The 27163-nt window shown below is 33.8% G+C and overlaps 2 protein-coding genes across 27 annotated transcripts; both read right to left on the bottom strand.

Moving 5' to 3' along the window:
* Positions 1 to 4828: 4828 nt before the first annotated feature.
* On the bottom strand, positions 4829 to 10786 carry LOC107843631 (splicing factor U2af small subunit B). Of its 4 annotated transcripts, none has more exons than XM_016687960.2 (6): positions 10322 to 10786; positions 7424 to 7510; positions 7256 to 7337; positions 6492 to 6618; positions 5804 to 6363; positions 4829 to 5102 (listed from the first exon to the last, which is right to left on the bottom strand). In XM_016687960.2, the coding sequence occupies exons 1-5, from the start codon at positions 10556 to 10558 to the stop codon at positions 5850 to 5852; spliced, it is 1047 nt and encodes a 348-aa protein (XP_016543446.1). In that variant the 5' UTR covers positions 10559 to 10786; the 3' UTR covers positions 4829 to 5102; positions 5804 to 5849. The 4 variants fall into 4 exon arrangements, with proteins under 4 accessions (XP_016543446.1, XP_016543445.1, XP_047253237.1 ...); XM_016687959.2 differs by having other exon boundaries at positions 4829 to 5701; positions 10322 to 10739; XM_047397281.1 differs by having other exon boundaries at positions 4829 to 5181; positions 10322 to 10739.
* A 4149-nt stretch (positions 10787 to 14935) lies between these two features.
* On the bottom strand, positions 14936 to 22908 carry LOC107843632 (uncharacterized protein At5g43822). Of its 23 annotated transcripts, XM_047397276.1 has the most exons (10): positions 21633 to 22901; positions 20409 to 20771; positions 19641 to 19820; positions 18669 to 18725; positions 17433 to 17500; positions 16328 to 16583; positions 15799 to 15882; positions 15493 to 15604; positions 15349 to 15405; positions 14936 to 15248 (listed from the first exon to the last, which is right to left on the bottom strand). In XM_047397276.1, the coding sequence occupies exons 1-6, from the start codon at positions 21704 to 21706 to the stop codon at positions 16540 to 16542; spliced, it is 786 nt and encodes a 261-aa protein (XP_047253232.1). In that variant the 5' UTR covers positions 21707 to 22901; the 3' UTR covers positions 14936 to 15248; positions 15349 to 15405; positions 15493 to 15604; positions 15799 to 15882; positions 16328 to 16539. The 23 variants fall into 23 exon arrangements, with proteins under 23 accessions (XP_047253232.1, XP_047253223.1, XP_047253216.1 ...); XM_047397267.1 differs by having other exon boundaries at positions 15714 to 16583; XM_047397260.1 differs by having other exon boundaries at positions 15502 to 15604; positions 15714 to 16583.
* Positions 22909 to 27163: the final 4255 nt, after the last annotated feature.

Genomic DNA, 27163 nt, shown 5'->3' with positions numbered 1-27163 from the left:
TTTATATTCTTTGAGCAAACCAAAAATATCGGCTATATATGCCAAAATATTACAAACAGTAGGATAATAAGCACCGAAAAATTCAACCGTAGCTATATAAAAATTTTTCAAAAACTTAACAAGATCATCAATTACAGCCCAATCAGAATCATATAGCATGCAGTGGGCAGAATCAGCAAATGAACCACAATGTTGGTTAAAAGATAGTGTAATAGGAACTCTATATTTATAACAAGTTTTTAAAAAATCATACGTAGCATTCCATCTAGTATCACATTCTTAAGGCATCAATATCGGTGCAAGTCCATTTTGTTCACATTTAAGTTTAAAGTCTCTAATTCTTCTTCTACGATTATTTCCTTGAATAAAACAAACGTCAAGCCGTATTTTTTCAATATAAAGCTCAAAAAATTCAAGACCATCTCTTACAATTAAATTATATATATGACAAGCACACTTAACATGAAAAATTTCAGGTAACGGCGGGGATAGCTTAGATTTTAACTTTGTTATAGCAGTCTTATTGTTAAAAGTATTATCAAAAGCAATACATAAGATTTTATTTTCAATACCATAAAATTTTGCAACTTTAGCAATCGAATCATCAATAAAATCTCCAGTATATTTACGATCTTCATCATATAAAAAAGCAAGAATATGTTTTTGCATAACAAAATTACTATCTATCCAGTGACAAGTAATGGTTAAATAATCATTTTTATTTACACCACGACCAAGATCAAAAGTTAGGGACATTCTACATTGAATATTTTTTAACAATGTTGATAAATAAAAACAATATTGTGAATGAAATCTAAAAATATCGGTCCGACAAGTACTTCTAGGAATACCATTAAACATAGGATTATAAATTGCTTGAATATAATAAATAAAGGCATCAGAAGAAGGAAAACTAAAAGGCAAACAACCCACAGCTACCATTTTTGCTATTTTTTTTCGGTCCCTCAATTTATTTTACTTCTTCATTACCTGACCGGTTGCTGGGTTCATTCTAGTTTGTGTTGGCACACCAACATCCGCACCACTTTCTGCAATTTTTAACTTTCTTTCGTGATTATCACTTATATGTCTCATTAACATACTCGTACCCCCTTGCTTGCCTCCTCTTTTATGCTTGTATATTTGTTGACAAATATTGCATTGCACCTCAATATCTGATATACGTTCAAAAAATTGTCGTGCAATACTAATTATTTTATGAGCTCTTGGGGCACGGGGAGGACGGGGAGGGAGATTAACCGATTCAGATCTAACGTTAGTATTTTTTACTGTGGGTGTCTCGCCAATATTTTCATCATCTTCATTTAAATTAACCGCATCTACTTCATTTTCTTCTTCTATACCGTAATTTTCCTGAGCTTCTACATAATCCATATCGTGAGCACCTACACCTATTTCTTCTTCAAAAGGTTGACTAAGCGGTACCGGAGGCGGAGGCACACGGGTATATCTACTACTTGAAGTACCTCTACCGTTAGTAATTCGCTTTTTACTACCACTATCACATTCGGGACAAAAAATTTTAACACCTTTAGTGGAGAGGTTTCTTAATTTATCCATAATATAAATTAAACTAAAAAATTTTAAAATACATAAATATAATAAAATTAAATATTCAACAATTAATACACTAATTAAAAACTAAAAGTAAGAGATGAAACGGCAATACCAAATTTTGGAAGTATCTGAAGGTTGAGACTTTAGAAACTTTCAGTCGTACTTTGTAATCGCAAAATTAAAAAATTAAAGTGAACACTTTAGGAAATACATAGAATATTTGAGAAATGAAATTTGAGAGAGAATGAGATTTGAGAGAATGAAAATTGTGTGAAAAATGATTTGAAAGTGTAGGGTATTTATAGGAATTTTTTCGGGTTTAGAAAAATATTTTTATTGATTTTTTTTAAAAAAAATAAAAATGGCCAATTAGCCGTTTTGGGGGCCCAAACGGTAATATAGCCGTTGGGCCCAACGGGCAAAATCAATAATTTTTTTTAAAAAAAAAAAGCTAATCGGACCTTTGGTCCGAACCGGGTTAACCGGGCCCAAAAACAAAAATAACCCAGTCTGAAATCCAGTACCCTACCGCCCGTGAACTGACCGGACCGGCTTAGGTAAGTGGGCCGGGTCGGACCGGATCAAACCGGCCCATTTGACTGCTTTACTCTGAATAAACTTTTGTTTTGGGTCTATACCTTTTACTTTCAACAAGTTGAAGATTCAAGAAAGGGTTATTATTTGTTAAAAATAAAATTACTCCTTAAACTTGGTGCAAATGATGCTTTATAGGCTATTTATTTATAATTATTTTTAAAAGTTGTACAAATATAATTTTGGTCGGGGTTTATTGAAAATAACTCACTATTTCATAGGTAGTGGTATGGACTGCGTACACTTACCCTCCTCAAACCTCACTTGATGAAAATATACTGGGTATGTTGTTATACAAATATAATTTTGAAAACTAATAAAACATTAGAAATTTAAGATTATATTTAACATTTTTCTCGTAAATTTAATTTGTTAAGACGTGACATTTAAACCTATATGTCCATAAGTAAGAGAAAAATAAACAAAATATCATTCGATAGTACTTGTAAACCTATCCTGAAATCTGTGGTCCTAGTAATGTGAGGGCAATTTTTATTATTAGGGCAGTAAGGTTGTTAAGAAAGCAGGAAATCAGAGTGGCTTATGGTAGGTGGGTGTGGGGAGGGGGGGGGTGGGGGGATTGTGTGTTTATAATTGACATTGCTACATTATTATAAGCTTGAGTAATATTAGATTATAGCAAAGCCAACAGACGTTAGGTAATTCTTATTTGATGAAGAGGATTAAGATCACCATATTCTTAACCCAAACACGAATTAATTTCAAATGTAGGTTCAGTTTTCGTCGAATTTTATTGATCACCTTCTGAAATAATTCTGAATTCCTTTAAAATAGTGATGCCCACCTTCAAAGCATAGTTCTCCGACAACTTGAAGTATGCTATTTCTCGAATCTTATCCCTGAAGCCTTTTTCCCATGTCTTCACTCTTTACTTCTAAAGAGTCCTTCTCATTTTAAGATAAGATTAAAATAGTTGTTAGTTGAGAAGTCAATTTTTTTACCTAAGTTAATCATTTTACTGATGATGCTGATTGCTGACAAATGAGAAAAGAACAACTCTCTATGCTTGAAGGTGTTCTTTTAGTTCTATCCGTACTTAATTAATTACTTCTAATATATGTATAATCCAAAAACTAATTATTAATCAAGAATCAAAATTTATTATTATAGCCTTAAATTTAAGGGAAGACATTCATATTGGGCCAAATATTTGGACAAGTATTGGGCAAGAGCCACGAACCACAAATTATGACACAGGCTCAATCACGTGAGCCGATCTTAAGATTCACCCTTTTAAAGTGCAGTGAAAATCACTAGCGTAGATTATGAGTCTTATTGATCGCCCATTGACTTGGATACCAACATATTGCTTTTTTTTTTTCTCTGGAATTAAATTGTAAATATCTTTTATAAGAAAGGGTTAATGGTAATTCTATTTAATTATTACATATCACCTCAGCACAAAAATTATATTTACAAATACTACCAACTACTAAGTTTGCATTTTGGATCATATCAATTTTCATTGGAGAGACCGTTTATTTTCTGTGTTCGCGGTGTGGAGAACAATTTTCGTGTGAATTAAAGGTTGCTTAGTTTTGGATCAAGTCAAAACGCATCACATCAACAGAAACATTATTATTCAATCAATCAAAACTATTTTAGATTAGTAATTGAATCTTGCTATTTCACTGTATATTTTTGCAATCAGATTTATCGATAGCAGTCACTCTGCCTCACAAAGATTAGGGGTCCCTGGACTCATACCTATGAAATTACTGAATGTGAATAGGGGTACCTGGACTCTTACCTATGAAATTACTGAATGTTGTTGCAGTAGTATAGATTGAAAAAAGATGGGTTAAGCAATTGTTTTGTTACCCTACTCGTTCAACATTAATCTAAAGTCTCTTTACCTTCATATACCCGTTTTAAAAAGCTTACGTGAAAAAATTGCTCTAATGATCCCCTAGAATGGGCAAAATTCCAACAAAGAAACTAGATTATCATTTGTAACATAACAACCCTTGGATTAAACTTACACATGGCCTAATGTTGCATGACCGATTGTTGGTGGGAGATGTCAGGCATTCCAAAAAATTAGTCGAGGCACATACAAGCTGGCCCCAAACAGGCAAACACCACAATTATCAAATAAAAGAAATAGCTTCAGACCAACTACTGTTTCCCCTTAGAAGATGGATTTACCTAATACATACAAGCTTTCTACTTGTTCCAGCCAAAACACTAATTAGATACAATGAACTAGCAAATCTAGAGCACCCCCTTCTTTTCCATCACCAAAACTTCAAATGGTAAGAAATTTATCAATATCAACCATGTCATGTAGATACAAGCATATATCCACACCAATGCATAATATTATCTAAGAATCACGTCATAAGAGCGAGCTCCTTGGCGTAACTGGCGAAGTCGTAGAACTAGGTCAAAGGGTTCAAGCCATGAAAACAACCTCATGCAAAAATGCAAGGCTGTGTAAAATAGACCATTGAAATCCGACCCTTCCCTGAATCCCATACATAGCAGGAGCTTTAGTACACCGGGTCTAAATAATAAAAAAAATAAAAAAATCACATAATACGAAACAGTAGCAGCAGCTATCATTCCAACTACACGCTAAACATGGCTACAAGAATGGAGTGTAAGAACTGCAAAAGAAGTTTACACTGCAGTCTAGCAACACAAAAATCCTGCTATCTTAAGCAAATTTGTTCAACAGAAGTAAACACGATAAAAAAAATACTGAAACGAACTCAACCCAACAGTTGACAGACCAGTACAGTTACACACAGAACTCTTGTCTTTGATGATATAAACCTGTAATACTAACAAATGGTAAAACGCCAAAACAGAAAAAGAACTTCATAGGTCCATGGACTTCGTTCCTTCACTTCTCACCATTCCTAGCATGTTAAAAGTCCTGTGGACACGTCTGCAGCAGAGAAAACCTGTATACAAGACCATTGTAAGCTGCAATGTAAAGGTAGGCACGACCACGGCAAAGCAGGAACCTTTAACCTGCAAAAACTTGGAATAGATAACATCAATCTTATTAAAATGTCAAACAATATGCTTTATCCTATAAAGAGAGACGCCTCTAGACTGACACAACTAACAAAGCTAAGGTGGGCAGAATTCTTCACGGGTTGTGTTTTTAAATCACAACCGCTTGATCAAATGCTTTCATTTTCAGGAAGAATAAACCAAGGAGAGAAAAGACCATTCGACTCGCCCTAAAGTTAAAAAATGTTCTATCAATAATAGGTGTGTTCTTACTCCTGGCTGGTAACCTAAATAAGAAATAAATAGTTGTCAGCAGGAGACAGGAAAAGGACATTGGAAAAAACAAAAAGAAAAATTGAGCACTGCAAGCTTCACTGTGCAAGCAACGGATGCATCAGAGTCGGGAAAAATGGCTGTGTTCCTAAGAAGGCCTCACTATGATCCCTGTTAAATGAAGTCCTGTACTTTTAAATTTGGTAAAAATAAGACAATTGATGGATTATGCTTTTTTCAAAATCATAGGACAGTGGACCTGTACTCCACCCTGCACAGTGGAAAATGGACAGTGAGCTATACTTTTGAAATGTGAACCTATCATTTAAAGGCATTTAGGTGAAATAACAAGTATGACAGAAGTACCACTAACCAGAGCAACACTACTATTAGTAGCCACCATCACTTCCATTTTCTACCTACTGCTGCTTGGGGTAATCATCAAACTGTTCTCCATAGTGATTGCCACCATCATTCCTGCCATTATCAGTGTCAAAATTATTGTATTTAGCAGACTCTGCCTCTTCCTTCTCCCTATTCCATTGCTCAATCTTTGCCCTCCTCTCAGCACTGCCTTCCCTTTCTTCCCTGCGTGCACTACCGCCATGATTCCTCCCAGATCCTGCCTCTTCCTTTTCCCTGTTCCATTGTTCAATCTTTGCTCTTCTCTCCTCACTTCCTTCCCTGATTGGACTTCTATTTCTCCTGCCCCCAGGACTTCTGCTGTGTCCACTCCTTCGTCCAGGACTTCTGCTTCTAGGCCTCCTCCCTCTATCATGGTAGCGATCACCGCCTCCTCCACCTCCTCTTCTACCAGCACCACGGCCTCCCTGTGGGCGCTCTTCATAATTGCGATTACCATGTGGACTTCGGCTTCTACTGCGGCTGTGCCTTCGCCTACTACTTTTCCCAAATAATTGCCGCCTCAGATCCCTTCAACCAAAAAAAAAAACACAAAATGCATGAGTCACCAATTATAAAGATTAGCAAGGTCAAAAGTACAGAGAGTTGGGGATGTCTGTGAAACGGGAGAGAAAGAGGAGGGATGGGGAGATAAAAACCTGCTTATCTTTTTCAGATGCATGAAGTTGCAATAGCCCCCTCGGTTGCATACATTTTCCTCATACTGCCTACAAGTGGCTTCCCGAAAATCAGTCACTGGGGAGAAGTCAACAATGATTGGACGTCCTAAAATTTTCAAATTTTATGCTTGTCAGCCATAGTGTTTGAATTTAAGCCCAAAAAAAAGAAATAAAAAGTAAAAAATAAAAAAAGAATATGATTTGTTCCTTTCCACTATAAATAATAGCATCAGCTTTGAGATAAACTATGCTCCCTGCAAAATAAAATATTCCATCGTCCAAAACCTAAATTTCCTTCATTTCCTTCAACAACATTTGGGATATATATGCTCTAAAGACTGAAATAATATGCACGCAATACGTAATAGAGACGGATATTTTCCCACTCTGCTAGTCTGGTTATTGGCTTAAACACACTGACATGAGCAACAATCAGAATAATATTATATGTAGTCTCTTCAGAAATTAAAGGCAATGAGGAAACAGGTATTTGAAAGCTATCTGTCTAGTAGAGATACAGAACGGGTCAATTGTGTCGTACTTCGCAATTCACTTTCAAGAATGAAGTTGAGATGAATATAACCAAAAAACACCTCTATTGATCATATATAAGATACACAATGAGTTCCTCGGGTTATTTACACAGAACCAACAAAAGTCAACCAGAATAACCATACCAAAACTAACTGCTAAAACAATCAAACTAAAATAAACATCATTCAACCAAAATGAGTAGAACTAACCTGCATAAAATCTTCCAGTAAGATTCTGAAGAGCACTTGCAGCATGATCTTCCTCTCTGAACTGGACATAAACATTACCAACCTGCAGAAAGAGGAACAATATCACTCGGGCAGTCAGAAGAGAGCAAATCAATATAGCAAAATTAATGTCCAGAAAAGTGGACCTACCATGTGGTCAGCTAAATTGTCGCAGATGTTAAGGTTTTCAATCTCTCCATACTTGCTAAGCTCTTCAAACAAATCTTCATAGAAGTCCTGCATGTTCAATGGTGACCACACATTTCATACCCGCGAAATCAAGAGGAAACACAGGATAACAAATCAACCTACTTTTACTCGGACATTATCCCTATTAGGAACTTGAAAAATAAATAAATCAATACATAAATCACAACTCAAATCTCCTCAAAGATGTCACGCCAGAAAATCAAAGCTACAAACCGAGGACAACAGTCTCTTAATAAAAATAGAACCACTTAAACATGCAATTACTTCACAGAACCAAAATCCCCATCAGAACACAAACATAAGAGATCGGTTTAAAGTTTTGAACACACTGTTTTGGCTTTTCATTGTTCTAAGTTTTAACAGCAGATGGAAACAGAAAATGCTACGGTCAATTATATGAGATCTTCTGGACACCAAGTTAACTTTTAACAAATCCATGATACCCATTCAGTTGACAACGCCAAACTTGTGCGTACTACACAACATGCAACACAGTTATGAGTTAACTTCATTGCTTCACAAAAAGCCTCACCCTGCACACGTTGCATAGAAGAACAGAATCTAGCAACAAGCCAACAAGAAAAAAAAAAGTTAACTCTTGAAAATTCGTTCGAAATTTCAGATTTTCTTTGTTTGTGAGTTTAAGAAAACAAATGCACCATATCAGTCAGCCAATCAATTTCATCAAAATGCTAATTGCATGTAACCTACAACTAAATAAACTTCCAAAAGTCTCATTGGCACAATCAAAAAACAAACATGTAAAAGACATGCCCTTAACATACAAAAGCAACTTGGAGGTGCTCAAGCACGCAACTATTAAACTGAAGAGACTTCTAGGTTTGGACCAAATGTCCCCTAATTGCATTCTCAAAGGATACTTTGCGGTTAGTGTATGAAGAATACAATACACCTGCAAAACTTATGTGATGATTTTAGTCGGTCCTTCAACTAGTTATTAAACTCTGAGATCTCGTTTATTGTTGAACCAAAAGTGACAAAAAAATATAAACTGGAGGACTCTTTATATTTAGTTGTTCTCTCAAACATGAATTCACAGAAAGATTCCATTCTAAATAACCAATAAGCAGGTAAAACAACATAAATCCACACAACCTGCGTATATTTTCAGGTATCCCCTGGACGTGAAAAAATAGAAGATGAAGAAATTCTGATAATTAAGTAGTAACCCAGCAGAAAATAGTAATTCAACTTAGACAATCCCTCCATAACAATAAAACGACAAGTATGCATCCAGGAGTACAGAAGCAGTAAGACACTACATTCATTAACACATACACGCCCACACGCATAAGGATATAAGTTTTATTAATGTTGGCTGTATCTGCACTAGCTTTTGTGCTTCCACCTTACTAATTCACAAGCATATGCTCATGGAGAAGATGTTCTCCTGAGTGTAGCATCTAAGGACGGAGACAGAAGCTCAGGTACAACCAGTAAGTTTAGCTAGAATTGTGTATTTATATCAAAAAGAAATCCATTAAATCTTTACACACATTAAATTTAGAACCAGTTATTAGCACTTGAAATTGTTGTTCAAGAATTCTTAACTATAGCTGTGTCTACGCTACCTTTTTTTTTTTTTTTGAGAAAGTTAACATATGTATGAGCTAGCTTTTGTGCTTCCACCTTATATTCCACTCCACGAACATAGGCTAATGGAGCAGTTGTGCTCGTGAGTGTTGTGTCTAAGGACTCCAACCTGTTCCAATCCCCAATTCCCAAGTACAACCAGGAAGAAGCACAGGTACAATCAATAGCTTTTGCTCAAATAGTGTATTTGTTTGTTTTCACGGGATACACCACACCTCCCACCAGCAACAAATATCAGCTCAGGTAACTCTGATTCGAACGTGAGACCTCAGGCTTTCAACCCATTGCATTGATCACTAGGCCACACCCTTACCCTTGGGTGTAATAGCATATTTGTTTTTAAGAAAATCACTAAATCTTTACACGCGTTAATTAAATTTAGATCCATTTATTAGCACTAAAGTAGCATACGCAGACAAGACATCATTAACTCACTTGTCTTGGTTTAGTCTTTCGACCCTAAAAGCATAGAACAGACTCATTTGATGTAGGGATCAGGGAATGAGCTTCACAACAAAGAGTAGAGGCGAATGGTTCGAAAGTAGATGCTAGTGGTTCAAATCATGTATTAAGCCAACCCATTCTTTCTATCTATTCTTTTTATCAGTAAAGAGGTGCCTCGCGCTCTTTTCCAAGGGGCAGAGGGTATTGAGAAGTAGGTAGAGAAGGAAGGAAAGATCCCTTTAAAAGCCGCAAGCAAGCTGCATATCTTTCTTCTCTATAAGTCCGTTACCAATAAACCCTCATCTCTTATAAGCACATGAAATGCTTTTCTAAAATTCAGAACCCAATTAATTGAAATTCGATACATACATATAGACAGGCAAGCCCCAGAGGCGGATCTAGCACCTGTAGCTTCCGCTCAAACTCTCTCTATATATACATTAAAATATTCACTAAATACCTATAAATATTTAATTACACATCCAATTATTATCGTATATCAACTTGAGGTCGTCATAGGAACTATTAGAAAAATTGCAACTTCTATCACTTTTGGTATAGTTTTTCAACATCCAAATTTTAATCTTAGAATATCGAGCTAATCTGATTTAATTTAGCTTTGAAATTAATCAAATTAACTCTCGAAAAACGTGACAACTAAAAAGGAACAGAGAGAATAGATCCAGTTAGCCACACACATAAAAAACACTTAGCCACACACATAAAATACATTTAGCCACACACAAACACACACAGAGAGACGGATATATGTATATATACCTCGAAGTGACGCTGGATCTGGCGGGGATCAAGTGGCTGACCTTGAGGATCAACACCAGGAGTAATCATATCAGGACGTTGATACATATTAGAGAGTACTAATGTGGGACTAATACTAGGTTTCGTATGAAGCCTAGAACAACGGTCACCATGACGACAAGCACCGATCTTAAAATAGAAGGGACAATTCACCCTGTCTTTCTCTGTACCAAATATAGATGCTAAATGCTCCGCCATCTCAACACCAACAAATTCTCTTTGCTGCTTTGTTGTTGTTCTACCAGACTCAGCACTCCACCGATTGGGTTATTTTTTAGGGTTTGTCAATATCGGCTGGGGGTTTTCTAGTGGTGGATTTTTTAGGATGTAAGGGTAAATTTGTAAATATAGTAAAAGATTGACAAATAAGGTCGTTTGACTTTGGTGTGAGGTATAAGTAGTCCTATGATTATTTTATTATATGTGTGGTTGGAGGTATTAGTTAATATTGGGATAACTTATATCACCATTTGCATAGTGATGGAATAAGTTATTCTATATGGATGATGTAATAAGTTATTCTGGATAATTTCAGAATAACTAATTTCGATATAAATTATTTTGAGATAACAATTTTTCAACCAAACGACCCCTATATAGTAGTATAAGTTTTTTCCTCCTTATCTATCTAGAGATTTGATTTTCTTTTAGAGTAATTTTTTTCAACGGAGCTTTGATTCGACACAAAAAAATAAAACGGATGTACAAATAATATTTTGAAGTAAATTACATATAAGTATATTAGCAAAAATTAACATAAACATACACCTTAACTTTATCATATATAATGCCCCATATCTGAAAGTCAGTGTGCAACATACAACTCATTTCTTTGAGTCGTACATACAACATACGAGTCGTATATGGTAAGTCGTACATATGGCAGTGTGGAGTAGTTGAAGTCTGTTGTAGATACGAGTTGACCCTAGAAATCGTCAAGACATGATGCGGGTCTTATGCAGTGAAGTCGTGAGCTTAGCAATATGGATTCCCTAAGTTTCTGTCCAAAATACGAGGGGTTGTTTCAGGTCGTATAGACAAGTGATGAGTCGTGAGTTACCACTCGTATGTTGACCAGTGCGTGCTATATTTGCCACTACCAAGTTTACGAGTTACTAGTCCAACTCGTAGCCTCATCATACGAGTCGTATGGTTGACTCGTGACGACTGCAATTAATTTCTACAAAGTTCAGTTAAAGGACCTTTTGGTTTTTAACCCCTCTTATAACTCCCAACCCACGACCTATAACCCCCAAAGAGGTGTTATTTTCTTCCATCCTTCAGTCAAATAACAACATCTTCTCTCCTACCATCTTCAAGAACAACAAGACTAGGATTTTCTCACCAAGTCATCTCTCAAGTTTCAAAGTTCAAGTCAAGCAATTTCAGGTGTGTTGGGTTCCTAAACAAGGTTAATCTTCCATCCTTGTGCCCAAAAAGCATGGTTTAAGATTGAATTTACATGTTTTACGGTTTATCCCTCAAATTCTCATATATTGAAGTATACCTTTGTCTTGTGATTTGAATGCTAAAGATGCATGAAGGTTACATTTATTCATGTTTTGAACTTTAAGATTGATATTGTGATTTGAGTTTCATTACTTTGATTTTAATTCTTGTGAAAGATTCCTATTTGGGTACTGAGCTTGCTATTTTGTTATAAGTGTTATTAAAGAAAGTAAGAGTTTCAAGATTCAAGAAGAAGCATTAAGTTTACAAAAAAGTTTAAGCTTTTACAGTTTCATTCATATGCAATACACCGTATGATTCAAGAAAGCTTGATCCTTTGATCTAATGATGAGATATGAAATCCACAAGTGTCCATCTTGATTATGATTTAAAGTAAAGAGAAGCATAAATGGTTTTCATTTTATAAACTCTTATGCTATTTTAAGGTGGATTTCTTAAGTATGAGCATACATATATTCTGGGAATAGTATTTAGCACCGAGAAGGGAATGCGGATGAGCGTATCCAAATTTTCTGAAAACTACGAGCCATCGTAGATTAAGCTTTTTTCAAATATGAATGAAATATAGTGATCACTTAAGTTAAGGTTCTATTTTGATGGCAAGGGTAGAACAACTCTCTCCAACGTGGGTAAGCATCGTGTGGCGCCTAGGGGTACTTCCGGAGCATTACATCATATTTACATAAATTTTCATCATTATAAAGTAATTACAAAAATTCAACTAACTATGTATCTTTGTTGAATGTAACGGAAGCTAATTATGTACTCTCTCCGTTTTAAAAAGAATGACCTACTTTGACTTGGCACAAAGTTTAAGAAAATAAAGAAGACTTTTGAATCTTATGGCCTTAAATTAAAGTCATGTCAAATGTACCAAAATGTCCTTTAATCTTGTGGTCCTAAACATGTCATGTGAAAAGTTGAAATTAAAGTATTGTCAAAAAGGGAAATGGGTCATTCCTTTTTAAACGGACTAAAAAGGAAAGTAGGTCATTCTTTTTTAAACGGGGGGAGTATCTCGATAGACTCAAAATCAAAAAATATATCGGGAGCTAATTATGTATTTTTACAAAAGAAATAATATATTTTTGTTGGATGTATTATATATCTCGGCAGACTCAAAAAAAAAAAAATATATCGAGAGCTAATTATGTATCTTTACAAAGGATGAAATGTATCTTCGTTGGATGTAACGGAAGCTAATTATATAACTCAACAAATCTAAAGTCGAGATTTTTAATAATTATACAAAATGTTGGAATTTTCTATAATTAAGCTCCAAACTGTCGGGATTTATGTTGTTTGCCTATATTTATTCTCATAGATAATTTAAATTTGTATAATTTTTTCATAAAATTTCTAAATATATTCATATTTTAAAAAATTGGGACGTAGAAAATGGGCTAAATTTATCTTGAATAATGCAAAATTATTCAAATCTCCCTCGAATTTTAAAAATACAGATACAAATGAGGGTATCGTCATTTCTTTAATACTTAATAACTTCAATGATATTTCTCTATTTTGCGAGCTCAAATTAACCTTATTCAAGTATCAAATAAATTCAAATAGAACCCAAGCAATGATCAATCGTATCACCAATAGGATGCCAAAGCTCCACATCAACTTTCTAATGATAATAAAACAAATCCAATACATAGAATTCAGCTCCCAAAATCATGTATAGTAATAGTACGACGATCAAGATGAGATTCTAGTGGTTGAGAGTTGTTGTATTTCAGCGGAGATAAATAGTGAGTACAGTAACTTTGATTTTGTTTATATAAATTTTTATATGTTATCTTGAGTGAGAAGTGGTTGTGGAGTAATGATAATCTTCAAATAGCGTGTTAACAGTAGAGAGGTTATTATTGTGCTAATAATCGATTCAGAAGGATGGGGGATGGTAACAAAGAAAATGGTGATCAAATCTCAACTATTTGTAAAGTTTACCAGAAAATCTAATCATTTCGCACAATCTAGGTCATTTTCCTCGTAAAAAAGTTCATGTGTTTGGAAGATTATGCTGTTAATCAACAAGGACAAACAGAACTCATTTTAATAACGATAAAGATAGATTTGACCCGAAGTCCCAACAATGAAGGACAAGTGTGGAACATTTCTCAAAATTGAGGGGCAAATTTGAACATTTTTCACTTTAATAGAAGTATTACAGAGGACTTTTTAGAAAAAAAGATTTGATTCTAACATGCATGGATTATGGATATTATCCTTTTATCAAGTTTCGTCTAATTCCCTCAATATCTTTGTTTTTTTTCATTTCACAAATTAGATTTATTAATTTTTTGTAGCCTTCAAATATCTCCATAGAACTTCCCTTAAAACTTTATTGTATGCTAGTTCTAGATCGATGACCATCATATGAAAGTCTTTCTTCCTCTGTCTATATTGCTCCACCAACTACCTTACAAAATAAATGACTTTTGTAGTTAAACACTCCGACATGTATCTGAACCGATTCTTGAAGCACAAGAGATATCCCTTGGTTTTTATCTTTTCAATATGCTTCGTCATGCTTTCTATTGAATTTTGCCATGATTTCTTTATTTTCATAAATTTTTTTTCGATCTGCTTTGATATGCTTTTCTTTGAGTCTAGAATATATCAAAAACAACCTCTCCATCTCTTAGACAACATTAAGATCTCCGCACGCACTACTTATTGAGACTCCACCTATAGCATTAAACTGGTATGTTACTATTGTAAATGCCATAATAGCTTAAATTTATTCATTGAAATGTGAATCATGATATTATGCCATATAGCAACAGACAAAAGACATAAAACAAGTGCAACAGTACCATTTAGCAAAAGTTTTGAACTTAGGTCTAAAGAGTAAACAACCCACTCAAAGAAGTAATATTAGAATGTAGATCTTTCACTCTTTCTTTTTGAATAAAGTAGATAAATTCAACTGGCAAAATATAGCCAGCCAGAATTCATACAGTATACCCAAACTTGTTTGGGATTCAATTTGCCAAAGACAGCTAGCATTAGAGAGTTCAATTTGGTTGCCTATGATGCACTTTATATAGCAAAATGAACATTGTGGTATGCCACACTACACCATTTAAAACATCAGGATTAGAAAATAACATAATCTATATTTCTTGATTACGCAGTAGAAACGAGACATGCTATATAGGTATAGGAGCTGGTTCTCAGTTCAGCACTGTTATAAACCTCAGAACAAAAAACTGTTAAAAGAGTTGCTATTATTCAGAATGTTGGTCACAGACCATCTAAGATAACTCATTAGAGTGGCAATCTCTTCACAGCCAAAGAGACTACATCTCACATTATCAGATCAATTTAGTAGGGCTCGACTGGTACACGGAAGCTTGCTCCAGCATAAACGGCGTCTGACTCAAGTTCCTCTTCAATCCTCAAAAGCTGACTGGAAAAATAGAAGATCAGAACTACTGGTGCAGAGAAGGCCTGGATAATTCCGCAAATGCAACTTGCTCGATTGAAATAACTAATAGGATAACTACTACCTGGTTGTACTTGGCGAGACGTTCTGACCTGCAGGGAGCTCCAGTCTTGATTTGTCCCTGAAATTTCAGGAATTGCTAATATCAGCAAGTTATAGATTAAGTCATAGAGTACACAATATTAGAATGTATTAATAACAAAGTTACCGTTGACACCTTGTCCATTTTGGATTTTTTTTCATTTTCATATGCCTCTTTGAAATTTTGGAACTCTTTCCACGCACCATTAGCAAACACATGTTGATTTGTGGATTTTAATCTAGATGTAGCATCCAACACAAACAAGTGAAATGGTCAGATACCAATGCACAAAACAATACAAACATGTCGTATCATATATGGATCTATATCAAACAACTATAACATACCCAGTAAAATTCCACAAGTGACAGACCTTACCACTACCTAAAACAGAAAGACCCTCGGCTCAAATATGCATGTATATCAACGTACCTGAAAAAAACACAAAAAATTTCTCCCCCAGGCTATGACATAGTACGAGGGACTTGTGACTTGAGTCACGTATTCGATCCTGAGCTGTGCAAAATAAGTCTATATTAAAGTGAAAATGAAGATTATATGAATGTAAATTTGCAGAAGTACTGCCATTGCTTAAAATTTCAAAATCATTCTGTAGAAATTGTGCAAAGTTATCTTTACTTGCAGGTTGATTCAGTTCAATGATGGTGTTCTTTTTACCAAGTGAATTGGCCAGAATTGATGTAATTTAACGGACAAACTCAATAAAATTTTTCAAACAGAATAATCTTCGAAAAGAGAAATTTCTAAGACTAAATAGCTTTCCGGTCATCTCCTTTCGTAAATTGTCAAAATGAATCACTTGAAACCAAGATTTTAGCCTCATGATAATCATCAACATTTCCTCAAAATGAAAGAAACAAGAAAAGAAAATAAAAAAGACAAATAAATCTCTAAAGGGACTTGAGAATATCTTCTGCACTGCTAACATTGAAAGCTCTACCTTGTTCCAAATTCAATACTTTAATGATCCCATGCACAACCAAGTGTGACGAGCTTATCACTAATGTCAAGTAGATCGCCTTTGTAAACTCCAAATCACCATCACTCAAACACCAAAACTTCAATGATGCTTTTGTGATGAAAGCTTTTTGAATTCCCTTGTTTGAATTTTTGGCTCCATAAATGAGTCCAAGGATCCATGGCTAGAAGACATCAAGCCATCTCTTCAGCAAATATGATATCAAAAATGAATTGTACTGCAGAAGAGAAGCAATTAGAATGTAGGAATTGGGTTCAATAACAACATTTTAGGTGTGAACTTAAAAACAATGCGTTAAAAGCTTCTACTTTAGCACAGCCGAAACTCGGCTTGGAAAAAAAAATATCTTACAGCTGCCTTAATACCTAATCAGAAAAGGAAAGAGGAGGAATCACAAAAAACAACATACTTGAAGAAACTGGAGTTGTAAATTCATAGCTTTGTTGACACAATTCAACGTTTATAATCTCTTTAAGTTAACTCCAGAGCAGGCTAAGTTGAGTGTAAGCCTAGAGATCAGGTAATCCAGGAGTAAGAGGCAATATATAACCTTATTTTTCTTCCATAACAAGCTGTCCATACATTAGCAAGTCAACATCCATATCTTTTTTTATGCCACACCAAAAGAATGTATGCAGGCCTTCTAATTTTAAGTTGTCCCAAACTCATGTTTGACAGAATATTATTCACTACTGTCATACTCAATATTTGGTACTTCTGATACAAACTTTTTCTTTCCTTTCTCAAAGAAAGAAAACTTATAATCACTACACCCAAATTATTGACAAAACCAAAATACATTTCGAATTCTTCTCTTCATAAACATGCAAAGTTAAAAATTGCTACACTATAACAGTTTGGCAATAAGATGTTCATTTCACAGGAAAGAATAATTGCAGCCATATATTTGTTACTGAAAAATTCTCTGATAGACTGTTTGATTCATACTCAAACTACTTTTATTGTCTTCTTGTTCAGATGAAAAAAGATAGATTCAAACTCACATCATATGCCATATGGATTAGCAAGTCAATTGAATTGCTTTACTATATTGATCTTTACTCACCTTCCTCTTTGGGGATGTTAGGCTGATCAACCAATAGTTGTTGAAGCGCACCTAAATCATCACTTCCACTGCAGAAAAGTCAAGTTTCAACATCTGTGCATAAATATTTTGAACGAGATAGAAATAAAAACTATTGACAAAAGTACGATGAAATCCCTGAATATCCCTAGTCCCTATACTCTTTATGGAAAAACTAAGATTGCCTTTTTTAGTAATTCTAAAAATTCTTTAACAATTTTGTTCCTTTTCTAGGAAGTATTCATACAAAAAGTACTGACATTAAATTAACGCCTAATTCAAAGACGGAAAAGCTTCGTGTAGATCAAAGTTTGACAACCAATATAACCATAAAATTGTAGGGAATAATTCATGAAACATTTAGAAATTATAGAGATCTGCATAATCACTAGTGCACTGGCACAAGGCTTGGAATGTTACTCCTATTGCTTTAATGTGGATGGATCATTTGGAAAGAGAGAAATAGGAGAGCTTTTGAAGGGATAGAGATAAGCTTTGCTCAATTGAGGAGTAGTCTCCAATCTCTTTTTTTCTTTAGCAGTTATGCTGTTCCTGTTTGTATAGAGGATTGGGTCTCTTTTGGAAAGAACCATATTTTGGAGGTTTCTCCACTTTTTGGTTTACCAATTGTATACGGCCAAGTTGACCTTGTTATTATCGATGCAACCTTTTACTTGATTCAGAAAAAATCGCTAGTGCACTGATTCAGACGATGCAAATGGTTATGCTGCATTATTTAACTTTGGGAGCTGTTTCCTAATGTGAGATATATTTAGTAGTTAAATTACACTTGAAACAGAAAATGGCCTCATCAGATAGGATCTACCGGCTTCTTTTTTTATCAGTTGGTATTATTCAAACATTTTCTTGGGGAACCGTATTTTGCCATGACTGTCTTCATTTCCATTTCTTTCGCTATACTGTTTTGGACTGTTTTTTCTTGAGCTAAGGATCTACGGGGAACAGCGTCTCTACCACTAAGGTAGTGGTCAGGTCTGGATGCACTGTACCCTCCCCAGCCCCCACTTTGTGGGTTTACAATGGGTATGTATGTTGTTGTTTTCTTGGGGAACCAAACAACATGAGTTTGAGTTTTTACTCGAGAACAGAGGGTTAAGACAAAAGAATATGGCATGAGTAAATATTGACCATATCCCCATAATTCTGCCAGTGAGATCTGGAGAGAGAACAGCTGGCAAAAAAACTGTCACATCATACCTGTGTTTTAAGGCAACTGCTGAAAGTGCTGATATGACTGATAATTTCAGACGGTACCTGAAAGAACATACCGAGGGAATTAGCAATGAAAAATGTTTGATGCATATCACAAATAATGCAAGGATTAGAACTAGTTTCTATAGCAAGGGATAATTATATCAAATTCATTGGAGGTGGAGGGAGAAAGAGAAGAAAGAAGTAACTTGATTTCAAGTAAAAAAAATTGTTCATGTTAAACTCCCATAGCAAATAGCACAGCTAAATCATTTTCATAGTAAAGAGAAAAGGCTCCTGATGCAAGAAGTGAACTTGTGATACCAAGGAGGTGCAGTAGCGGAGCTAGGATTTTGGTTAATGATGTTCATACCTTTAGGAAAGGGAGTGGGTGATAAAAGTAAAATTTCCATGATAAAAGTAAAATTTCCAGCCCCTGGGTTCAAACCTGTGCCCTTAAGGTGGATTTGCACACCCTTGGCCGTTGGGTTAAGCATCTTTAGCTTGTCAAGGGTGTTCAACAATAAGGTATATATTCAAAAATATCTATATTTAACCAATATACTCGAAACAAAAAATTCGATGAAGGGTGTTCATCTAACCACCCTTCGGTGGCTGTAGCTCCGCCCCTGAGGGGGTGATGGTGGATTGCATAATTATCAAGACTTTTTACTTTTTGTTTTGGATAATTATATGATCATCTAATCTTTATGAAGAAATATCAAAGAGCAGCTTTAATAAAGAAAAAGCAACGATGGGAAGGAGAAAAAGATTAAAATAGCATAAAAATTACTTTGAAACAACATATTCGCGGCTAAAAAGGCTCAATAATGGAATCTACTAGTACTAAAAGACAACAAACTTTCTCATTTAAGACGAACAAGGCAGGAAAACGAGAAACTGGAAAAATATAAATGTGACGAACAAGGCAGGAAAACGAGAAACTGGAAAAATATAAATGTTCTTTGAAATGCATACTCTGATTGGTGCATCTCAGAAAGAAGGTTTAATCCATCCAAGCAATCAGCGATGCATGGTTTTATCCCAATGCGCTGTTGCAGCTGTTTCACAGTAATCTGAACGGATCCCCCTTTTATGAGCTGTCTACCATCACGAACCAACTTCTCAAGGGACAATACAACAGAATGAAATTTTTCCCTAGATTTTGGACAACACAGAAAGAGGAAAAAGAACTACCCACTTAGTTGATAATCAACTTCTAGCTCGAAGAGGTAAATGCACAGAAACCTGCAGAAGCTGCTATTCACCAACTGCTCTATAACATTTAAAATAATAGTAATAAAAATTAGAAAAGAAGCTCATCCCACAGTTTTAAGGAAGGCAGAAAGAACAAAGATGATGCTACTTTTGCTAGCATAATCAATTACAAGAAAAAAGAGCAAAGAACAGAACAAATACTGAACGGACAAATGACAGATTCAGAACTGACAAAAGAGTGTGTTTGCCTGGAATCACCTTACTCTAGTAAGAGCAAGGGCAGAGCTAGGGTACCGGTTTTCAAAAAATTACATACTCTATATATACACGATCAAAATTATTTTTATGTATATATAGTAGACATTGACCCCCCTTGACTTCTTCTTAAGTTTACTTCTTTATATTTTGAATGCCCTTAGTGACAATCCTGGTTCCGCAACTAAGTTAGAGACTTGCAAATCACTATTTCTAGATATAGCCAGGACCTTTTTTTTCCACATAACTAAAAATACCAAAAAGAAAACCTACATAGTTTCATTCATTGAAAACAAGATTGTTTGTAGAGAATTCATTTGTTTAAGCAAGACAGCTTCTTGAATGCCTTCAACACATTGCAAGGCGCCATAATTCTTGGAATCCTGAAGAATCTGCATAAAAATACACTCCTTTATGAGGGGGTGAAAAAGCAATATGAAAAGCCCTCTACTGTTAGAAGCAGCCTCTGGAACGTGACAAAAAAACTGGGTAAGAACCTGTAACCTCTGAATGATGGAAGAAGCATTGGTGAACTGAGAAATCAATCGAGATTGTAGCTCATTCCAATTTTCCCTCTCTTCCTTTACCTTCCTGAATCTCTGCTGATACTTTTTAACTACAACCTCCATCTCAAATCTATCAATAATTAATCAAACCATTCACTGAGACAAACATAGAGAGAGATATAGAGAGGAACCAGGTTCTCAGTCCAAGAAACAAACAACAACATATCTAGTGTAGTCCCACAAAGTAGGGCCTGGGAACGGTAGTGTACCCAGACCTTACCCCTACCTCAGAAGTAAAGAGGTTGTTTCCAATAGAACCTTGACTTTCCCAGTACTTTCCCAGTACAACTAACTGGATAAAATTTATCAATGAACTTCACATATCGAAACACATTTGGCATTAAGAAAGTTGAGTAATAACGTACAACAGGATAAGCTGAGAGTTGAAATAATTAGAAAAGGAAACACTAGTCCAGAGAACCCCGCTCAACAGAGGAGAACAAGTATAACACAGCTAATAAAATCGACGTAGCAAGCAGGACTATTCAAACTAGAAGTGACAAGATCACCAGGTTCAAAAAACCAAATGGATCAAAGATTCCCTCAAAGTAGACTGTCACACCCCTTTTTTTTACCAAAAAATAATTGATTTTAGTTCGAAAGGGTTTTAATTATTAAAGTGACAAAAATGAAAATTTATTTCGAAAAGGATTTTTACAATTAAACTTAGAATCGCCACTTGACATAAATCTGGTATGCCAAGTCACCTTTGAAAATCTTTTTTCAAAACAATTTTGACTCTTTAATACTGATCTGCGAACAGAGATTCCGGTTAAGGAATTCTGTTGACTGAAGAGAAGGTGTTAGGCATCCCTCGGTCCTGTGGTTCGACCACGGTCGCTTCGTCGAGTTATATCGGCTAATATGACACTATGAAATGATAAGACTCACAAAGAACACATGCTGAAATGAAAATCTAAACTAAACTTACCCTAAACTATGCTCTACCCGACGCCTCGAGCCTTGATCACGAACATCCTCCGCATGCATGATACTTCGGGTCATTCCGCGGTGAATAAGTATAATTTATCCGGGGGCATCCCCGATAAAATAAATACATTTTCAATTTCGTGTGATAAAACAAAACAATCTCAAACACTATCACTCAACAATCATCTATTTCTATAATTTGCCTACCCAACCTACCATTTGCATAATATCGAGTTTTAACAAAATTAACGTCTATTCCGAATCAACCATCAACAACCAATGAATCAATGCAAATCCAATATATTTATTTATTGACAATTTTCAATCCATCCCCGAATTAAGATTTACTTCAATTGAGTTCAAATCATTTAATTACTCAATTCAAGTGGACTAATCAATCAATATCAACAACCATTACCTGAACATAACAAGATCACATGAAGCAAGGTCCACACATCATGAATCCACCACACAAAATATCAAAAAACTTAAAAGATTAGTGAAGAATGAGATGAGGAATGAACCTTAATGTCGCTTTCAATCAAGTATTACTCAATTAAGCAAGGTTCAGTCCACGCCGAGAACCTCGATTCGAAACTTCAGTAACAACCCCGACCTCAGATATCAAATTCCCACAGAAATTTCAGCCAAGCTGATTTGAAACTGAAACCCGCAAGAAATTCTAGCAAACCGAAACAACGATGTCCAAATCTAACAAAAAATCGGAACGCCGACGACGATATCGAGACTGTTTTCTCGACTGAAATACGGCAAGGTGACGGGTGGTTTGTGGGTGGTGTTTTTCCGTTCAACCACTCTGTTTTCTCTCGCCGGTTTCTCTGTTACCTCCCTTTCTCTCTATCTCTTTCGTTCAACATCTTTCTCCTCCTCCTCCTCCTCTCTTCTCCACTGTTTCCGTGTATGTGTGTCTGTTTTGCTCTACTCTCTGTATATGCTGTTGTTGTGTTCTCTCCCTCCCCCTCTATGTACGTAGCTGTGCGAGTATATCGTGTGTGTTACTGTGAGAGTGTGTATTGTTGCTGTGAGGTGCTATTCTGCTACGGACGGGAAAAGGAGAAAAACGTGAGATAGAGTATGGTAGGGGTGAGGGGTTGAATTAGGAGTGGTATTTTTGTTATGCATTGGTTACTTTTTGAGTTTTTTCTTCTTTTTTTTTTTGCAAAAATTATGAATTAAGGTGTGTGTGTGGAGGGGGGGTGTATGGTTACATGAGGCAAATGGGTAAACTTGATAGTGTGATGTTTGCAAGGGGACGAATTTACGTATCTATATAGATTCACTATATATTTTGAAAAAATTTAAACATCATTAAAAAAAAAAAAGTTATCAGATGAACACCCTTCATCGAAATTTTTTTTTGAGTATATAAGTTAAATATAAATATTTATGATTATATACATGTTGTTGCACACCCTTGACAAGTTAGAGAAGCATAATCTAGTAGTCAAGAGTGTGCATTTCTGCATCAACAACCTGGATTTGAACTTATCAGGTGCAGTTAATTTCTTTGTTTTTTAAATAATTCTTTGCCCAAGAGAAAATATGCACCCTTAATTAAAAGTCTGGCTCCGCCACTAATAGAAAGTATATTTCAAATCATTTTACAAGTAGAAATAATACAACAAGATAACAATTATTATAAAATGTAAATCAACTCTAACTTCTTAACTTTTAAACAATAAAAGAATCACAATTTCTTAAAATATATGATTAATTATACTATGTAATTTATCTCCCTAAAAAAAATAATTAATAAATTGTTAATATTATAATTAAAAAAATTACACTTTCACCAATAAAATTAAAATCTATGTCTATATCTATATATTATATACTAAATAGCAAGAAAGTCTTGTCTAGATTGTTGCCAAGTATCGACCTATAAAAATGACACGTGTTAGATTTTAGGACAAATTAATTAATTAGTTAATCTGTTAGTTATTAGTTATTCAATTGAAATGTTAAAATAATTAAATATCTGTAACTTTTTAAAATAGTAGCAAATTTTGACGATTTTCTAATCATAGTGATAAGCATCCGTTTAATCTAATTTGATTTCTTATTTACATAATAATTTATAAATTTTATAGTAATTAATCTGCATAAAGTTTTTAAAATTTTAATTAACCATTTAAATTAAGATATAAAAATTATTAAAAAAAAGCTATATACCCACCATTCAATATTTACATGTTTGAATAGCAGTTGAATACTTACATTAACGTAACTAAAGACAACTATACTCCCATATTCTAAATTTTCTCAACTGCAATTGACATGTGATAAATACACATCCAAATTTCTTAAATTGTAAATAAAAAAAATTCAACTATACTTTTTTCATGTATAATGGTAAATAAAATAAAAATCATCTATAACTTTTCATGCATAATGGCAAATAAAATTTCTTAAAATAAGTTTATAGATAAACTAAAATTCAGGAAGTTTTAAACGTTTTTTATAGTTCTAAATAAAGCTATAAGGATAAAGTTTATTTTTAAGATAAAAATAATTTAAATTAAGATAATTTTTATTTGAATTGTGAGTTGCATATTCTTTTAATATTATCAAAATTTTCAGTAAATATATGAGAAACAGTTGCAAGCACTCCCCCTAAATTTATGCCAACATCTCCACACAATTCTCAACTACGAAATGACCTCCGTTAACTAAATCCCTCCTTTTAAGTAATCAAAACCCCTCATTATTCAGATTATTATCTACATTAACGCATTTAAATATATCAAAAAGCTCTCTTACTTCAAATTTCATTTTTTTTTTTTTAAAAAAAAAAAACTCTCCCATGGTTCTTTTCTAAAGCTTTTCTCTGCGTATTCTTTTTTTTTTTTTTTTTTACTTTTGTAAACTTATTTTAAGTGACTCTTGCCACTTAATTTGTTGTGGGTGGTGACAAAGGATAAATTATCCCTATAATAAAGATGTATTTAGATTATGGCTTTTGTATGCTTAAGATATTTGATCATGCTTATAAAAATAAGGAATCAGTTAATAGCATTACACTCATGCATTTGGTACGCAGATGCAAGTATATATACATATATACATATATATATATATATATATATATATGTATGTATGTATGTATGTATAACCTTAACATTATAGATTTTTTTAAGAAGTTATGTTCTCCTAAATGAAGAGTGCAATATATGGTGATCATCATACAGGTACTTTCGACGTTTATGTAATAGAATATATTATTATATGCACTTAACTTGTTGTGGGTGGTGATAAAGGTTAAATTATCCCTATAATAAAGATGTATTTAGATTATGACTTTTGTATGCTTAAGATATTTGATCATGCTTATAAAAATAAAGAATCAGTGAATAGCAACATTCATGCATTTGGTACGTACATGCAATTATATATATATATATATTTTATGTATAACCTTAACATTATAGATTTTTTTAAGAAGTTATGTTCTCCTAAATGAAGAGTGCAATATATGGTGATCAACATACATGTAATTACGACGTTTATGTAATAGAATATATTATTATATGTACATAATTTTGATAATATATTTCTTTCATTAGAAATAGTTTATATATCTAAATGCGAGATTCTATAAAATTTATGATTTTTTTGTTATTTTGAACTAAGTAATGACTAATCTTTTAGCATGTTAAAGATGTGTGAAGTTGGCTCCTTGATGTTCAGTTTGTCCTGGACTAGCCAATTGATCACATGAATTATGTGAAATAGTATTCTTTCAAAGGCATAAGTTAGTTTTTTTTTCTCATTTATTGTAGGTTGAGTCTTTTAAGTTGAGTCTCTCCTTAATATATGGTTGGAAGATATCAAATTTTTGGTACGATAGTTTGTCGGATTTCGCTCTTCTCTATTTTTGTTGTCTTCATTTTTTGCAAGTTATTATTTGATTGAGAGACGCGTGACATGAGTTAAAATTAATTGTCAATATTTAATTAACTAAATTAAGATTCTAAGTTTCCAACTATGATTTGAATAATACATATTTTATATATTAGTTTTCAAAATTTTTAGGAGAAAATAGTCTATTGCCCCCCACCCCACAACTTTTACCCCAAATCTCAACTACACGCTCAACCTTTAAAGATGACCTATTACCCTCCCTGAACTATTTTAAAGTGGAATTATTACCCCTCCAAAAGCTGACAATCAGTCATTTGAAAATGCGGTGTGATGCACGCGCTGCCACGCCATTGCCATGTCATTGCCACGCCATGCCACATCATGCAAAATAATGATGTGGCAATCAGCTGACGCGCTTATGGGCGATGTAGTCACGCCCGTTGACACGTCAGCAACTAGGGGGTAATAAATTCGGTAAAAATAAGTTTAGGGGGTAATAGGTCACCTTTAAAGGTTGAGTGTGTAGTTGGATTTGGGGTAAAGATTGGGGGGTAATAGACTATTTTCTCAAATTTTTAGTATTCCCTAATTATGGATACAAATTTATTTTATCCATAAATATATTTTTAAATATTTTCTTTCTTCTTTTTCCTTACGTTGTTCTCCATTTTTGTCATTGCATGTCTATGTTCCAACTTCTCTTAGAATAATGAATTATTTTGATTTTATTTTTTTCTACTTTTTCTTTAAAATTAGTTGATTGTGTTAATATAATATTTTGAAAGATTCATATTCACGAAATTATTTTCCTGCCGTCTTGATTTTTTGGTATTGCTCTTTTTTTTTTCATAGCAATTATTGCTTTGGACAAAGAGGAATAAAGAAAGTTCTTAAATTTGGCAAAAGGAGAATTAATAAAGTGTTAAACTAATAAGTATTAATTAGTTAAATCATGGCTAAAATTTAATTTTAATTAATTAAATCTTAAATATTAATTTTAATTCATGTCTTGAAAAAATAAAAATAATGAAAATATAGATGAGCCAAATCCAAATTATATAACCTGGAGTTGTTATAAGAGATATTATTATAGTTTTAACTTACAATACTGTTGAGATTTTTTATATATATAATATATTTATGCATGCACTATGAAGGACTAAATCAAAGCAAATAGAAGGACAAACAACAACAAAATTCTCAATGACTAACATATCATTCACTATGAAATTTCGTTGAAATTAATTCTTTTTTTTTTTTAGAACACATGACCTAAATCCTAGTATCCTACACAAAATTACTAGTGTGTGATTTTCATGAGCATTAAAAATTGCAACAAATGTTGATTAATTTGTGTAGGTAAAGATATATATATCAAATAACTTTAGTGTGACTAATTTATTTACGATGATTTGCTTTATAAATTGCAGAAGTTAAAATTATTTAAGATAAGTTAAAAATTCTTAAAGATTAGTTAAGTTCTTACTTCACCTTCAGAAATAGATATATTTAAGGTTGTAAACTTTAGAAATTTTAACATATCATCCATTAGGTTAGTAATTTTTTTGTTATTATATACCAGATAAAATAAAAAAAAAGTTCAAGAAAATACAAACTCTGACAATAAATAATTATATTTTCTATTATCAA

Source organism: Capsicum annuum, chromosome 10 (genome assembly GCF_002878395.1).
Source record: "Capsicum annuum cultivar UCD-10X-F1 chromosome 10, UCD10Xv1.1, whole genome shotgun sequence".
NCBI lineage: Eukaryota > Viridiplantae > Streptophyta > Magnoliopsida > Solanales > Solanaceae > Capsicum > Capsicum annuum.
Note: the sequence above shows the minus strand (reverse complement) of the source record. Positions and strands in the feature narration are given on the sequence as shown.

Bases quoted from the DNA above. Each gene is read 5' to 3' on its own strand.
- LOC107843631 (XM_016687960.2), bottom strand. From the start codon at position 10,558: ATGGCGGAGCATTTAGCATCTATATTTGGTACAGAGAAAGACAGGGTG. The intron at 7,511-10,321 runs GTATATATACAT...TTGAACATGCAG, and splicing joins AGATCCAGCGTCACTTCGAG to GACTTCTATGAAGATTTGTT. The intron at 6,619-7,255 runs GTTAGTTCTACT...TGAAAATTTTAG, and splicing joins TACTGGAAGATTTTATGCAG to GACGTCCAATCATTGTTGAC.
- LOC107843632 (XM_047397265.1), bottom strand. From the start codon at position 21,706: ATGACCCGAAGTATCATGCATGCGGAGGATGTTCGTGATCAAGGCTCG. The intron at 19,821-20,408 runs GTAGGTTTTCTT...TCCAAAATCTAG, and splicing joins TTTTCAATGAATGAAACTAT to GGAAAAATTTCATTCTGTTG. The intron at 16,584-17,432 runs GTGAGTAAAGAT...TCTCTTCTGCAG, and splicing joins TAACATCCCCAAAGAGGAAG to TACAATTCATTTTTGATATC.